At 39.1% G+C, this 17,138-nt stretch overlaps 1 protein-coding gene across 3 annotated transcripts in view; it reads left to right on the forward strand.

Moving 5' to 3' along the window:
* The first annotated feature begins 10,095 nt into the window (after window positions 1–10,095).
* uhrf2 (ubiquitin like with PHD and ring finger domains 2) overlaps window positions 10,096–17,138 on the forward strand; it is a 160,906-nt gene continuing 153,863 nt past the window's right edge. For 2 of the 3 annotated variants that reach the window (XM_088629438.1, XM_088629441.1), the window contains exon 1: window positions 10,096–10,402. In XM_088629438.1, the coding sequence (XP_088485564.1) occupies window positions 10,250–10,402 (153 nt within the window). In that variant the 5' untranslated portion in view covers window positions 10,096–10,249. Of the gene's footprint in view, window positions 10,403–10,657; window positions 10,694–17,138 lie in introns of those variants that run through there. The other variant, XM_088629442.1, reaches the window with a different exon arrangement.

The raw sequence follows: 17,138 nt of genomic DNA on the forward strand, positions 1-17,138 counted from the left end.
CCTCCAACTTGTGAAGGTTTCTGCCAAGAATATACCCAAGCGGTTGGTAAAGTTTAGAGGCATGTAAATTCTCTGGCACAGTTTTAGTGAAGAGTAATAACTCAGACATACTTGCTAACAAATATTTATTAATAATGACAGTGATACACACTACACTACACACAATGCAAACATACAACACACAATGTACACAATGTTTCCCTATGTACAGTACAAGATTACAAACAAGATGTCCCAGAGGTCTAACATCCTAACCAGATTCAGAATACGTCAGACTCTTACCAAGTATTAAACTTTTAATGCATAGAAAGGCCAGAATAAAGTAAAGCTGCCTTATAAACTAAATAGAATACGACCTGTAGCTAATGTTAACATTCCAGCTTCAAGCAAAGGGGATTTTTGCTGAGATGTATTCTTAAATCGTATTCTTAAATCTCTCTCTCTGCAAACCTGGATGCCACAAAATAAATGGGAATCTATCTCCCTATTCCAAAAATGCACACACCAACTAGGAGAGACCATTTTTACCCGAGGGATTCTTTACTCAGGAAATCAGAGTTCCTAAAAACACAGAATAACAAACTCTCTTAGCAAAGTTCAAATCCTATGCTCCAATCTGGTCTTTCCAGTGATCTGGAACAAGGACCTCTCGCCTGGCACACACTTTATGTTTTGTCCTCCTGTTTCCCCTCTCTCCTGTTCTGTTCTCTCTTCGTGGTCTGTTTTAATCTTCTGTTTGCTGTTTTGCACCTTGCCTTTCTGGACTGTTGATTGCAACTTAATCATTTAGCCAGAACTTTATTAGCTAATATTAACAAAAGGTAAACTTTACTATTGCTTTGATCACTGAATCTGGACCCCCTACATCTCAGCAAACATCCCCTTTGCTTGAAGCTGGAAATGTTGACACTAGCTAGGCATTACCCATTGTTTCTTTGAGACACTTCCATAGTTACCTTCAGCTGTAACAATATCATTAGCTGACTGTGACAGGGACTCATTTAGAGTGCAGCTGCAGTAGGCTTGAGTTATCCAGGGTATCTTTGATTTTCTGCACAACAGTGAAACCTGTGGCATAATGAGGGTAAATGAGCTTCTGGTGTTATAGAGACCTGCATAAGTCCTCCAACAGATCTTTAATCTGCTGTAAATGTTTTGTTTCTCACAGTGCAAAAAATGTTGACAGCACATGATCTTGCACTAGTATGAAGACAGAAGAGGTGAGCTAAGTTGACTCATAAAGCATCTTCAAGCCATTATGCCAGGTCCCTAATTGAGAGATCTGTTGTACAATCAAACTGAACAATACAGTTTCTAACAACTGATTTGTCCACACCAGAGAAGGTAATACCAACTTTAAAAGAATCAGTGTTTGGAACTTTATTTATTCTTGTCTGAAATGTTAAGAATAACACCTTCAAAGTAAAACCGTGGACAAAAACAGAATAAAAAAGGAAGCAAATCAAGTGACACAAACATTTTATTCTGTACGAGCTCCTAATTATAGTAATTTTATCTGGCTGTTTATGCTGCATTCTCATCCACAGTAAGAGTGATTTGACTGAAATTGTTCAGAACTGGTTACAGGCTCATCTATGTATTTTGAGGGAAAGCAACCTAGTTCATTTAAATGACATGCTACTATGCCTTGCAAACGCATTTTAGTTATAAGAATACACATTTTTAAATGAATATTTGTCAGTGAAATAAGTTGTTTGTAAGTACTGCAACGAATTATCAAAAATTGAAATAGATACATACATATTGCAATTTTTGGAATGGCTACTGCCTGTATGATATAATAGTGGTTCAGATTATTTCAGAATAAATTCACCTGCTTCTATAAAGTTCCTTAGTCAGGCAGTAGATTTTAAGCAAAGATATAACTACAAAGACCAAGGAGTGTTCAAAATAACTCAGGGATAAAGTTGTAGAAAGGCACAGATCAAGAGAAAGGTATAAAAAATTAAGTGGCATATTGAATATACATTTGAACGCAATGAAGTTGATCGTTCAGAAGTGAAAGATTTAGTGTACCACCCAGACACTGCCAAGATCTGCCTATACCTAAAAAATAAGCAGTTGGGCAAGACGGAAATTTGTTAGGGATGCCACTGTAAAGCCAAGTTCAATTATACAAGAATCAACAATATCCTGGTCACTCCACAATGCTGGCAGAGTGGCAAATTCATATCAAATCCTGCATGGGGTTATACAGCAAACAGTTTGAGTGATACTGGCATAAGATTTGTGTTCAGACTAAAGAAAAATTACATTCGGTCTGGCAACACAGTACATCACCCAGTCAATACTATCCCTGTTATCAAGCATAGTGGTGGCAGCATTATGTTGTAGAGCTGCTGCTTAAAAGCAGGGTCTTGGAATATTTAGAAAAACTGATGTAACAAAGTATCAAAGCAAATCTTAGAGGAAGACATTCCATTCCCAATGAAATAAGTTCGTGCACTTTTGCAAAACCAAATCAAAACCACTCAAATTTTCTAATTTGGTACAGACATTTCAGTTTTTTTTTATTTTTGCTTGTTTTTTCTGTCACTTAATTTTATTCAATCATATTGGAGTTCAGTTCGAGAATTCACATTTTGATTAAAAAACATTAATTTAGATAATTATGTATCCACCATTTGTAATTCAACAAAACCTAAAAAAGAACATCATTGGAAGAGGATGTATAATTTTGCAAAACACTATTTATATGCAGTATACATGGTTCCTGGAGTGAATGAAAAAAGAATGAAAAATGGTATTTGTTCAACAAGGGAACTGATAATTCCATGCACTGTTAATAAGAATGGAGCAGTCTCATCTAAGATTTGTCCTATCAGGCTCTCACATCTTACTATATGTGCAGCACCATCAACTGCAGCAAGGCATGCTGTAATGTGATGTTAACATTTAAAAGCTGTGTGTGAAGTAATCACCAGGCATATTATTAATTATCCTTTCACTGAATGCCACTTTACTTCCATCCATTTTTATCCGCTTTATCCAATACAGGGTTGTGGGGGATAACCTGTCTTTAAGGTGTACCTCTTGATGAAAATCTTTATTCATCAATTTATTTTTTAACCACTTCTTCCTGTGTGCCACAATAATATTATGCAGTTTATGCATAAACTCATCATTAAACATCCGCAGGTATCTCAATTTTACCTCCTCCCCAAAATCCACAAAACAGGCACCCCTGGACGCCCCCTCGTATCAGCATGCAACTGTCCGACTACTTACATCTCGGCCTTTCTTGACAGCCTCATGAGACCGCTGGTTGAAGGTCTTCCTTCAAGGACACCAATGAACCGCTCGAACTTTTAATGAATTCCAATTTCAGGGCTCTGAATGCTAAATTCTTGCCATGGACATCACATCTTTTTACAATGTCATTCCCCATAATGACGGCCTTACAGCCCTCAAGCACATGCTGGACAAACGCACAGTGCTTGATCCACCCACCCACACCCTGGTACGCCTTGCAGAACTGGTCCTCACACTGAATGCATTCTCATTCAATAACCTTTTTTACCAACAGTGAGTGGAGTTGCCATGGGCACCAGAATGGGACCCAGCTATGCCAATATTTTTGTCAACTGGGTAGAAGAACGCTTCTTCGCTTCCTACACTGGCTATGTCCCTGACGTCTACAACCGATACATTGATGACTGCGTCGGTGCCGCCACATACTCCAACGACCAAAACTAGCAAATATACAGTTAACATATCTCCCACTACTCTTCCGTTTCTAGACATCAACTTCTCCATCAACTACTCTCGACTCTCCACTTCGGTTTATTACAAACCCATGGATTCACACAGCTATCTCCTGTATAGCTCATTTCACCCCAAACACACTAAAAACTCTCTCCCTTTTTCACAGTTACTTCCGCTACGACGATTATGCAGTGATGACATCGACTTCCAGAACCAAGCCTTCAAAATGTACTCCTTTTTCATCAATAGAGGGTACCCCAGCAGTGTTATTGACAGAGCCCTTGCACGAGCCAAAAACACCCCTCGGACCATCAAGTCAATCAGGAACTCCCGCTGTAACAACTGCATTCCTTTGGTGCTTCCCTACCACCCCAACACACTTCCTATCCCCAGGACTATTAACGACAACTATTCCATCCTACAGGATGATCCCTCCATTGGGGCCCCCTTTCCTGACCGCCTCATCATCTCATATCGCCGACCACCTAATCTGTGCAACCTTCTTGTTCACAGCTCCCTTGACCGCCCTCAGCAACCATGCACACCAGGCACTTTCCCTCACAACAGAGCTCCCTGTATCACCTACAAGTACACATCTAACATCACACTCATTCAAGACCCCTCAGGACAATTCCAAATCACCCAGATGGCATCCTGTACCTCCAGCAACCTTATTTACTGTATCTCTTGCAGCAAATGCCCATCCTTCTACATTGGAGAAACAGGAAGGAGACTCAGAGACCGCTTCAGAGAACGTTAGGGCTGTGAAGATTAAAGATCTCTCCAATTCCATTGTTTCTCATTTCACCTCTGATGGCCATGACCACTCTAATCTCTCCATCTGTGTTCTCAAAGACGGTTTTCTGAACTCATACATCAGAAAGATTACAGAAACCAAAATTATCCTGCAGCTAGGATCACACCTTCCCCCTTCTCTTAACGACAGACTACTTTTCTTCTATATTTTCTCCATTCATTGGAGGTTTCACTTCACACCTCTCTTCACCTATCCTGACTTCACACCTCTTGATTGGCCTCTCTTTCTGTCCCGCCTACATTACCTTTGCTTACTGCCTTGTCTTTCTCACACCTGAAGAAGGCTCCACGGCCGAAATGTTGCGTTTTCTTTCTTCTTTTTTTGAGCATGGAATAAACCTATTACTTGTTCTTATGCAGTTTTAAATGATGTTTTGTGCTAACCTGATCATGTAGGTTTTGGCATTAACACGTACCTCTCTGAGCTACAATACTTCTCTTGGATCAGAAGTCCAAGTAGACTACTATTTATTAAACCACCTTCTCAATTCACTCACTACTCAGTCTTGAAGCTTACTTCAGTTTCAGTGGTCTCTCTGTGCTGCTTGTGTTGCTACTTTTGGTTTTTACCCTTGCCTGCTCTGGATTTTTGACTTGTGTTTTGTTCCTTGCTTGCTCCAGACTTTGACCTTGATTTTGGTTTTGACCCTGGTCTGGATTTTGGCTTTGCTCCTGCTTAGTGTTTGTGCTTGTTTACCTTGGACTGTTTACTTTTTACTTCAGTGGCTTACTGATCTTTCCTTAGAATCCCTTCACAGTCATTACAAGACTGAGCCAAAATGGATTCTGTAGTGTAGTCAGACTGTAGACAGTCTGTTCTGGCCAGTCAGAAAGTTCACCTGGTGCACAACACCACCTTGATCAGGTGACCACCACCTTTAATCAATTGTTTTCATCAGGTAATGCAGCAGTCTCTGAAATTTGAATTGTTTTCCACTCTCCTGCTTTAACCATCTACTTCTAATGCTGTGCCTACAGCTCCCCCAACAGGTGCACAGTTGAAGGAACCTAGTATTCCAACTCCAGAGATATTCAGGTGAAACAGTAACATGTAGTGCTCCATTATTTTGAGCTACAACCTGCTTATATGGCTTATATAATATCATTACTAAGGCTTTAGTCTGGGCAATGGTGATCTGGGGCAAAGGAGATGCTATCTGTTCTGACCTGGGAGAATTTTTGCAAAGTTTTAAAAGGACCTTTGATACTTCTGCTCATTCTAATGAAGTTTCATCACAGCTATTCTGACTTTAACAGGGGGATTGCTCTGTTCTGGAGTATGCTGTTCAATTTGGTGCTCTTGCTACAGAGAGCACCTGGATGCAGCCAGCTCTCACACACTTTTCACATGTGGCTATCTGAAATTAATTAGAACGAAATGGCAAGAAAAAACCTCCTCTTGAACCTTGATGGCCTCAATTGGCCATATGTTTTGATATTTGACTCCTTTAAATGTAAGGTGGAGTGCAAATGCAACACCCTTTGTGGTATAATGCAGGGGCGTGTTCAGTGTGGAGGTGGAGTCCTGGATTAAGGGCGACATGTTGCCTTAATAACCACAGCTGTCCTGGCTAATTAAGGACAAGCCACAGCTGTGGAGGCCCTTTAAGCTGTGGGGTGATGCGGTGGCTAAGGATCTGTGCCTGTGGCTGGAAGGTTGCTGGTTTGTATCCTGTGCCTGGCAGAGGAATCCTACTCCGTTGGGCACTTGAGCAAGGCCCTTAACCCAAACTACTCCAGGTGTGCCATATAAATGGCTGACCCTGCGCTATGACCCCAAACTTCTCACCCTGTCTGTGTGTCTCATGGAGAGCAAGTTGAGGTATATGAAAAGACAAATTTCTAATACAAGAAATTGTATTATGGCCAATAAAGTGATCTTCTCTTATCTCTTTAAGACTCACTGAGCACCTCCCCAGAGGGGCGAGAAAAACCCCCACAAGGGGAGAACCTTGCAGCGAGAATCCTGGGTGGGATTGTGGAGAAAGAGAGTGTAAGGCCATCGTTTTTGCTTCTTATTGTTTTCTTTTCTCCAGTCCCGCTGTAATGATTCCCCGGGGCAGGTTGAGTTTTTTGTTTTGGCATCGCTCTCCTTTTCTTCCAGTCTGGACCCTGCTAAATAGGGATAGTCCAGACTGAATACCGCTGTTCCAAACAGTATTTTTTTTCTGCCAGACTGGACCCCGTTAGATAAAGATAGTCCAATCTGGACATTGCTGTGCAAAGCGGTGTGCTTTTGGTTTTTCCTTTTTTTGTTTTTTGCTAGGTTCACATTGGTGTCTCTTCCCCCTCAGAGGGGGCATCAACTTTTACTGGTGCTTGCTGGTGGGTGGTTTGGGGTCTCCAGGGGAATAGGTAAATGTAATAAGTACGAAAGTACTCACACCACACACTCTTCTCTTATTTTAGTGAAGTTTTCACCTTTTCTTTCTTTCGTCCATCTTCCAAACCAGTCCACAATCCGTTTTCTCTATCCTTATTCAGTCCGTGTTCCAAAAGTCCATAAAATCCCACAAATCCGCGCTGAGTCCAAATCACAAGCCGTATACTGTTATCCTTTAGTTATTCCATAAATCCATTGTCCTTAAACCTTTATCCTCTCCAACCAAACTCCACTATCTCCTCCAAACACATTCACCTACTGGCTTCCGCACCAGTTCACTGTTTCCAGGCCATATATATTTTGTCTCCTGATGAGACCCACCTGCGTCTCGTTGTCGTTCAGACCGAGTCCTTTCCATCTGCGGGTCAGCTGGTTTTTCTTAGTGGCCATCTTGGTCAGGTCTAAGTCAAGTATAGTGAACAGGTCATTCCTAAAATACCTGTCCTGGATGACCCTTCCTCTGGCCCTCTTACAGTGGGCTCCAACCACTCCCGCACTATACATCTTCTACTGTGTGCTTTCTCACCCTGTTTTCTGCCACCAGCCCTCACTAATATCCCACCCCTGTATAAGGAACCTTTACAAGCTGGACATGCTTGTCTGATGTCACAAAAATGCAATCGTTTCCATATGCGGGGGCTGTGCACGTACTGTGGTGTCACTTCAGGGATCAATGCCCAGAGCTTCAGGGAAAAGCCATCTCTCAGTCGCAAGTGAGGAGTCTTTGAGTGGGAGCTGTCTTCTCATATTTCTCTTCTCAACATTTCATGTTACTAGCATCACTTTCTTAGGAGCACCAATGTTATGAATCAGAGGTATTCATTGATTCCGGGCTGGAGAACTCTGACACCAGTTTAGCTCACCATCTTGCATTGTTCCCTCTGCTAGTTTTAAATGCTCAGGCTTTGGATGGCACTCTCATTGGTGAATGTCATATCTCAAGATTACTGGAGCAGTTTGCCATGAAGGTGGGTTCTTTTCACACTGAAATTATTTCTCCAATGCTCATGCTGTCACTTACCTGTTCTCTGGTCTTAGGGTTTCTCATGTTGTGTTTTTCAAGCCCCTATTCTTCCCTGGAGCAAAAAGGAACTGGTTGCTTGGAGTCATATATGCAGGAGTCAATGTCTTCCACCCATCATTACCTTTATGGTATTACAGTTTCAGATTCACTACCATTTATACAGTGACTACAGGGATGTTTTCTGCAAGAAAAGGGATCTATAATTGCCTCCTCACTACCCTTATGATTTTCCTATCGATCTCTTTCCAGGAACCATGACTCCTAGGGGACGCATTTTTGCCCTTTTTTCCAGAGAATCAAGCCAGGAATAAATTCAGGAAAATCTTCAAAGGAGTTTCATTTTGCCTTTCTTCTCCCCAGCTAGCGTTGAAAGAAATAGTGGTAGGTTAATTGACTTCTGGGAAAATTGCCTCTGGAGTAACGATATGCATGCTTGTGTCTGTGTGTGCTCTGCAATGAACTGGTGGCCTGTCCAGGGTGTATCCTGCCTTACGCATATTGCTTGGAGGCATAACCTCCGGATCACCTGTGACCTTGTACTGGTTATAAAATGTGGTTAGAAAATGGATAGATGGAAATGATATATTTTACAGAAATAATGCAGAAGGGTAAAGCTGTTGACCTAAACTGTATAAAATTAGATGCATGGATATCTTTTTAACTACTCTTCCCGGGAGAATATAATGAATCTACTACTTCCCTACTATCACTATCACTATGAAATATGAGCACAAGAAGTATAACTAAAGGCCGTCATCATTCTGTCAATTTTTAGAATAGGCTACCAAATGACTTAAAAAGTGCTTTGAAAAGTTTAACGTAAGGACTCTTTTACTAGCTGTTCTCAGTCCTTAGAGTGAAAATTAAGAATTTTTAAGGAATCTCATCATTGCTTAAAACATTTTAATCACAGTGCTTAAAAGTTTTTGCTCTCCACTGAGTGTGAAGGCAGGCTTCATAGCATCACGAAATGTTGGTTCTGCTAGTGATGAATATCTCAGGTTACACTTTCTTCGTAGAATTTACTGTATCTTGGGACGTTATACTGTACAATGTGTTTAATTTTGTTCAGTTCCCCGGTTATACAAAGACTTTGATAGTCTGAGTATCAGTTTCTAAGTTTACTAAATAATACGCACTGATGTCTTCCCAGGTAAGCATGACTGAAAGTAAGATTGGGTTGATCATGCAGCGATGTTCGGTTTACAACCCGAGTTGTCTTGTAGAAAACTGTAAAGCTGTTTCCGTGTTTATGGTTTTGTGAGGTATGACCTTGAATGTAATGATTTATTCATGAATTGCAGATTTTGTTGTCTTTGAAATCGGGATGAGGTTCAGATTGCAGTGTGAATCTCACTAATGCTGGAAACAAATGTGAAAAAGTGAAAAAGTGTCAGAAAAAATATTAAAGTATATAATAATTTAACAAAAAATGGCTTGGCCTTTAATGAATATGTACCGTCTGTATAATATATAGAAATCTCTGAAAGATATACAGTAGTTTTTAAGCAAATGGATCAATTTCAGGGTGGGATGGGTTGTATTCTAAATTACCTTATCACTTTATCATCTCAAATTCGTGTGCACATTTATATTATTTTAAAAAATGAAAGTAGACATATCCAGCGTGGATTTATCCACAATTTTGATTACATTGTTTTAGGATTAAAACAAAAACAATCGCTGCCGTTGGTGTATTCAGTGTTTTGGACAAAGGGCATGTTGTTGTGACAGTTGTACGTTATCTTGATATAAAGATTAATACGTTTCAATACTATAATGGATCTAAACAAAATATTATTTAGCGTAATATTTAATTCTTAGCACAACATTACGGTACTTTTGTGAGTTTTGTTTTATTCCCGTTATTAATGACAATCACAGGTCCAACGTGCACACACCACATTGAAAGGCCATCTCCGGCTTTTTTACTTTAACTACAGACATTCTTCCGTTTTATTTGCAGTGAGAGCTTCTAGACAAAACTTAAAGCGTTTCTTGCAACACTCGGTTTTTGATACACGGTTGTAAAACGAGTATTTCCCCTAGGTATTACACGATACTGAAAACGGATCTGTATCTTTAAAAGCAAATTAGTGCTGGGTTTTATTTCGCGAGATTTTGCTTGGCGCCGTGACCCCATGTGAGAACACCTCCTGCAATAAACACACTCGCCTGCAGAACGGGTCTGCCATGGATCTGTGATCACTTTCATTTTATTTCCCTTTTCCCCCCACACCCCCTCAGTTGTTAAAGATTGTTTTCGATTACATCGATAGTGATTGCTCAGCAGGAGAACAATGTGGATCCAGGTTCGGACCATAGACGGAAAAGAAACACGAACCATAGAAGATCTTTCCAGATTAACTAAAATTGAGTGTTTAAGGTTAAAAATCCAGGAGATCTTCAATGTAAACCCGGAACAGCAGAGATTGTTTTACAGAGGGAAACAGGTAAACCCATTTTGCCTTTAATTGCATTTGATAACTGATGCGTTCTGTTGTTTCTTCTTTTTGCTACAGGATTAACTAGATGAAACGTGCCGTGCAGAGTCTAAAGCTTCCTGTTTTGATAGGAATTCGCTAAGGTTCTTGCGCAAGAACTGAGGGATGCAGAATTTGCCAGTAGATGCCACCACAAGTGTTCAGGCTTTCCAGCACATAAATTAAAATATTGAAAACATAATGTCTAACGCCTTCTCAGAACAAGCGGCCTGAAAATGGATGGTAAATTATGCGAGACTGGTGATTTTTATTCCCTTTATTGTACTATAGCCAACTATATCAATTTGAAAAATATTTTAGTATTACATGTAATTTGAAACAATTTGCTAACTTTTTGTATTTACATACATACAGCCAGCCATGTATTTAATACAGCATTTATATTCGAGTGAAGTCCGAATCCATTCAGAAATCAAAGTTTGTCGACAGTCATTAGTTTTGTTACAGTGGTTAATCTGCAACTACTGAAAAGTGAACTTTACTTCCACTTGAATGAAAATAATACGGAGTGTTCGCCGTGCTTTTGAAAACTAAGCAATTGCTTTTGCAAACAAGTAAACTGACAATTTATTTCGGCGGTGGTATTGTCGAGTGCATGTTTTCAAATTGTATAAATGTGCGACTAGCACCAGACTTTGTGTTGTTGGCATAAAGCGTCCTTTCGGTGTACTCCAGCACACTGAAAATAAGATACGAATAAGATTCCTGCTTTTTGTTTACATGATGTGACAGAAGAGGCAAACCGCACGTGTATCGGCTTGTTGTCGAAAACGCTGAGTTGTTTACAGAACAGCGTGCTAATCACTCTGTTCAACTCTCACTGCTCTCTGTGTCCAGGCAGATCATTAGAATAGGATTAGGCCTGCTAATGTTCTTTTAAACCACATAGGAATACCGACTTGTCTCCAAGGCAATCGAGTGGTGTTTTCCCCACAAAACATGTTTTGAGAAAGACATGGGTATTCACTGTGTGCTGTGCGATGCCCAGTCATGTGGACAATGAGGTAGTTTGGTACTGCCGTGGGTGGTGGTCGACTCGTTTGCTAGACAGGCCTGATCTCTGGAACAGTGTACGAATGGAATGCAAACAGTTGGAAGTGCTCTGATGCACACATTAAAAGCTTTCGCCAGAAGTGATTCACGTTTAGTACCTCAAAACGTGGCTGACATAAAAACAAAAATAACCCTACATATGCACTTAAATATTTTTTTTTCCTCTGACACTGCTCTCTTTTAAAGTTGGAAGGACTGTATGCTTTGTGAATTTAGAAAGTTCAGTGACATACTACCACATTATGCACGGTTGAACCCGAGGAGCATGTGTTCACTCCTGGTTCATGTACACTTACAAAAATAAACGACTTATAAAACCTGTATGTTTCTGTGGTGAATTTCTAATAGAAACTTTAAGGTTATTTTTCATAACAGTATACATTCAGATATTGTGAAAAGAGCTCTCTGTAGAAATTGCAGAGCTGTTTGTGAAGGATTTGTGATGGAGTTATCATTCTTATGATTCTTAAGATTTCTTAACTTGAACCGTAAACCATTCCACATTAGCAATATTAGCAGATTTCCTTAGTTTTAAATTGGCTATATCTTTCATTATATCACATTGATTATATTGTATTACCGTATTTTACACAGTAAGAAAGTTAAGCTATGACAACCAATTAGAAGCATGCAGGACTTTAATTAATATTGCACTGGAGTTATTTTTGGTAGAGCTTTAAGAAAAATGGGTGGTGCCCCGTTTATGGAAAGTTTCCATTTTAGTTTAAAGGCTTAAATGACTTTGTACTGTATGGTACAAATATAGCATTGCTTGGGTAAATCTATCATTTTAGACAACAGATAATTAAGATTTGTACTGTCCCATAACAATCTAATCTAGCTCCAGTTAGTGTCCATATTGTGAAGGAATGGAGCATGTTGCTACAGCATCACAAAAGGCATCAGAGAAATGATGGCAGTGTGTAAACATTGCATGCTTACCTCAGAGAGTTCAGGGGATGCCTTTACATTTTGGCTGATTTGTTATCTCTGTGACTGTAAATAGGAAGGATGCACATTAATTGGATAAAGTCATGAATATTTAGTTGTAATAAACTTACGAGTCCCCTTGGTTTGCTGAATATTTGTTTTTAAAAAGGAATGTGCATGCATATCATTTTCTTACATATTAATGGATTTTGTAATTTTTAGAAAGAAGTGGTTCAGTTCCTTGTATAAGGGTACAAGCTCTGTCATCCTGCACATTCTGTGCTGTGTTCTTAATTTATATACACTCGTGGATTAAGCTTTCATTTTCCTGATTCCACAAAAAAACGTTTGAGCTCAGTTTTGAATTTATCTTCACAGACATTGATGTTCGTGAAAACATGATAATATCAGTTTTTGAAAGAATAGTTTTGCTGCTTGTTACAGATGAACTTTTAAAAATAATTGTTGTCTTAAAATTGTAAAGACTTAAATATATTAATTAACAGAAGTATGATCCAACCAGTGTTACTTAATAAAGTCATTAAACAGCAGAACGGAACTGAACTTGCAGATTATACATTTATTTTAATAACCCCCTTAAATACCAAGGTATGCTTTAAGAATAAGAATTAGATGAGATGTTGCTTTTGTTTGATAGATTGGAACTGCAGAGTTAATATTTTTCCCCTTTTAAAGGTGAACTGCAAAGCTGTTTTTATATTTTGGGGTTAGAAAGAATCAGCATTGATGAATGCATTTCAAACCACAATAAAAGTAAAATGTACACAGTAAGTTGTAAAATCTCCAATTTAAATCACAAAATAGATGTCCAGTGTCATATTCTGCTATTCAGAATGAGGCAACAAAACTTCTGGTGAAGTGAAGCGGCCTTATTACATTGTAAAGAAGCAGGTCTGTGAATACATCAGTTTTAATATAATAGACAAATGGCTCTTTATTTTTAGATGGTTGTGCTTATAAATACTATTTACTTGTTAACTCTGCATGCAGATCACTTTGGAACATTTCTGCGCTGAAATGTCTGCTGCACAACCTGTGCTCGTACATCACATTCAGTGAGCAGGAAAGGCCTCCTCATGTTGCAATTTGTGGGAACTCTCTCTTTCGCCTGTGGAGAGTCCAGGCGTTTGCAACAACATGGGAATTTATAGTACATCCACAGAGTTTATGATTTGTTGCTTAATTCTTAATTTGTACAATGTTTCTGTTATATCAATGAAATTATATGTTACCGAGGTTTAATAACTGGTCTGAGAAATTGGGACTGCAGTTCCCCTTTAAAGTGGGAAGTAGAGTTATCCGGAACCAAGAGAAAAAAGTTCACTTAAACATTTTTGTTGTTATTATTTTTCTTTACACCTCAAAAATGATTGATGTATTCAGGGTTGAACAGTTATTTAAACTCATAAGTAAACATCAATTCATCAATATTGTAATATTGCAATAAAGTACATTTGCGGAAGGGAGCCTAAGAATTTTGTGATGAGAAAACTCAGGATTTAGGTAGATGAAAGTAGCCAGCATTAATCTAGACATTTTCTGTGGAATAGCTCAGGAGACACAGCTGTTTATGCACTTGTAAGTTGTTTTGAAAGGCTTGTGCTTTAACCTTCAATATTTGGTGTGTTTTTCTGTATGGTGGCACTAGTATAGACTGTTTGCCAGTTGGAAGTTCAGAGAAAGGTTTTTAGAAACTGTAGATTTCTCTGAGCAGTGTAAGCCTTAGGAGGGGAATTAAAACCCCTTCTTGGGTTGGCCAGCCCATATCCTAGACAACTTCTAGACAACTAGCATCTGTTTTTTATATCCTGTCCCCTGATTAATTAATTTGTTCCAACGTTCATCATACAGGTAAAGTAACAACTTAAAATTGCATTGAATTTTGACATTTGAATTTAATACGTCTTTCACTGCAGGCTATAAAATCTGCAGGATTTTGACTTTTCAAGACTTAAAGTTTCCTCTCTGTCAAGCTAGGCATAGGGAAAACCTTCCCTATCTTCAGTGCTATGTGACGTGAACTCCAATATGTAATGGGAATTATCAGGAATTTTAGTTCATATTTTGTTAAGAAAAGAGTAATTCATAAACTGTTGAGCAACACAGTAATCCATTCACACTAATAAAAAATAAGCAGAGCTTCTTAATGTGGTATAATGTCATGAGTGCTGCATATTATTGTTTAAATACAACAAAAACTGTGAGAAAGCTGATTAAGATGGGAGTTATCCACTCTGTGGGTAAGAAATGTAGTAGCTTTCAGCATGCCTTGTGTCATAAACAGAAGATTATCAAATGTCAGAAGCACCATGCTGTTTTCAAGCTGCACTGTAATATAGAAAACATGCCAAAATTGAGAACTTTTTTATTTTAAAATACTAGAGACATGGGAGGCATCAGCCTGAAAGTTTTTGGAATTAAGACATTTTTCAGATAATCTTGAATATAAAAATGATAACAATGTGATCCATTGATTTACTTTAGGTGAGACCCTCTTAAGCATTAAATCCGATTCCAGTGATTATGGAATTTGCAAAATACATGGGCATTTTCTATTAAAGCAAGTGGTTATTTGCCAGTTCCCAAAAAAGTTGGAGATCAGTCTCTTTATTCTGCAGAATCAGTAAATCTGCACATAATTTTATGTGCTGAAGGTTGTGTGCACTAAAACTTTTAACGGCTTACTCGATTTTGAACTGCTTCCAGTGCAGTCTAGTGAGTTCTTGGTCCTTTTTGCTTTGACGGGGAGGGGGTGGGGGCTTTCCATGTGTAAAGTAATTTGAAGCATGAGCTGCTTGCTTTCCCTTAAACTGCTTGAGAGTGCTTCTGGGAATGAAGTCCTTACAAAATGGGGCAGTTTTCCGTCTTGTTCAGAGGCCTTAACTGAAGCTCAGCTCTTTTGTGGAATGTACAGTCCATTTATAGTTAGTCTCAGTTTTTAATGTATGTGGTGATATTTTATTACTTTATAACTGTGCAGGTTTGACATTACTCTAAAAAAAGACTGCAGACTGATGCCGTCACTGTTTGCCCTGCTCATGAAGCAAAACGTTTGTAGTCATGCTTGCAAATGGCTTCCTTTTCCAGCCTGTTTTTTCAAAGGGGAGGAACTTTAGGTCTAAGATCTTTCACATGATCACTTTGAAGTCTTGCAATTGGCTTATTTGAGATAAGCCTCCAGTTATCTGTTAGCGATTGTTAGTAACAGGAAATGTGCATAGTATGAATTGTCAGTTCACTATTAAAAAAATTGAACAGCATTTCTGTAATATCGAATGCCTGTTTTCAGATTCACTCCACTAGTGGACAAACAGGAATTGCACATACTGTACAGTAAAACCATACACAGCATATTTGTGATGTTTTGACTCATCTTTCTATTTTGTTCTTTTATTCAAATGAAAGGGAAATCTTGCCTCAGTGTAATCTAGAAATCTATCCATGTCTTTGACCTAAAAAATTCCTGGGAGAGAGAACATCTACAAGTGGCACAAAATGGACTAATGCCTCCATCTGCCACTGTGATTGAGCTTAAGAATTTTTTCATACCAGGATTTGAGATTGTAACAAATCCTTTTGATAGCATATACCTGTTGACTGTAAAAACTATTAGAAGTTATGTTTTATTCACATTTCCTTATTATTAGTTGTGTTATTTAGAATGGCTGAAGGCAATGTTCTGTTTTTTTTCTTATGATACTGTTCCAGAGTCAGAATGAACAATGAATAGCCAGCAGCCATATCACCCTGCAACTCACAACTGGCAACCCACTGAAGCTAAGCAGGTGTGAGCCTGGTCAGTACCTGGATGGGAGACCTTCTGGGAAAACTAAGGTTGCTGCTGGAAGAGGCGTTAGTGGGGCCAGCAGGGGGCACTCACCCTGCAGTCCATGTGGGTCCTAATGCCCCAGTATAGTGATGGGGACACTATACTGTAAACAGGCGCCGTCCTTCGGATGAGACGTAAAACCGAGGTCCTGACTCTCTGTGGTCATTAAAAATCCCAGGGCGCTTCTCGAAAAGAGTAGGGGTGTAACCCCGGTGTCCTGGCCAAATTTCCAATTGGCCCTTACCAATCATGGCCTCCTAATAATCCCCTTCTATGAATTGGCTACATTACTCTGCTCTCCTCCCCACTGATAGCTGATGTGTGGTGAGCGTTCTGGCGCACTATGGCTGCCGTCGCATCATCCAGGTGGATGCTGCACATTGGTGGTGGTGGAGGGGAGTCCCCATTACCTGTAAAGCGCTTTGAGTGGAGTGTCCAGAAAAGCGCTATATAAGTGTAAGCAATTATTATTATTATTATTAATTGAAATTTGATGAAACAATGCAACTATTATATTTATTTTTTCATCTTTAGCAAAACATTAAGAATTTAAATCCAGGATGTTATGCTGAAGCTTTACAGTGTACTAATAAGATTTCACTTAATATATTGTGTTTGGTATATTGGAGAGAGGATATTGTGGCCTTAAAAAGAGTTCAAAGGAGAGCAAAGAAGATGTCATGTACATTACAGTTAAAGGAGCTAAATAACCTCAGAAGGGAGATTGACAGGGACTCTTTTACACCCAGTAGTGACAAAAGGACATGGGGTCATTATTAGAAACTAAAAGGGAAGTAAGGCCTGAAAAATAATAAGAGCGTCTTTAAGGTTATGTGTATCTGTTTCAGGTAG

This window comes from Lepisosteus platostomus, chromosome 4 (assembly GCF_059453375.1).
Source record: "Lepisosteus platostomus isolate fLepPlt1 chromosome 4, fLepPlt1.hap1, whole genome shotgun sequence".
Classification (NCBI taxonomy): Eukaryota; Metazoa; Chordata; class Actinopteri; order Semionotiformes; family Lepisosteidae; genus Lepisosteus; species Lepisosteus platostomus.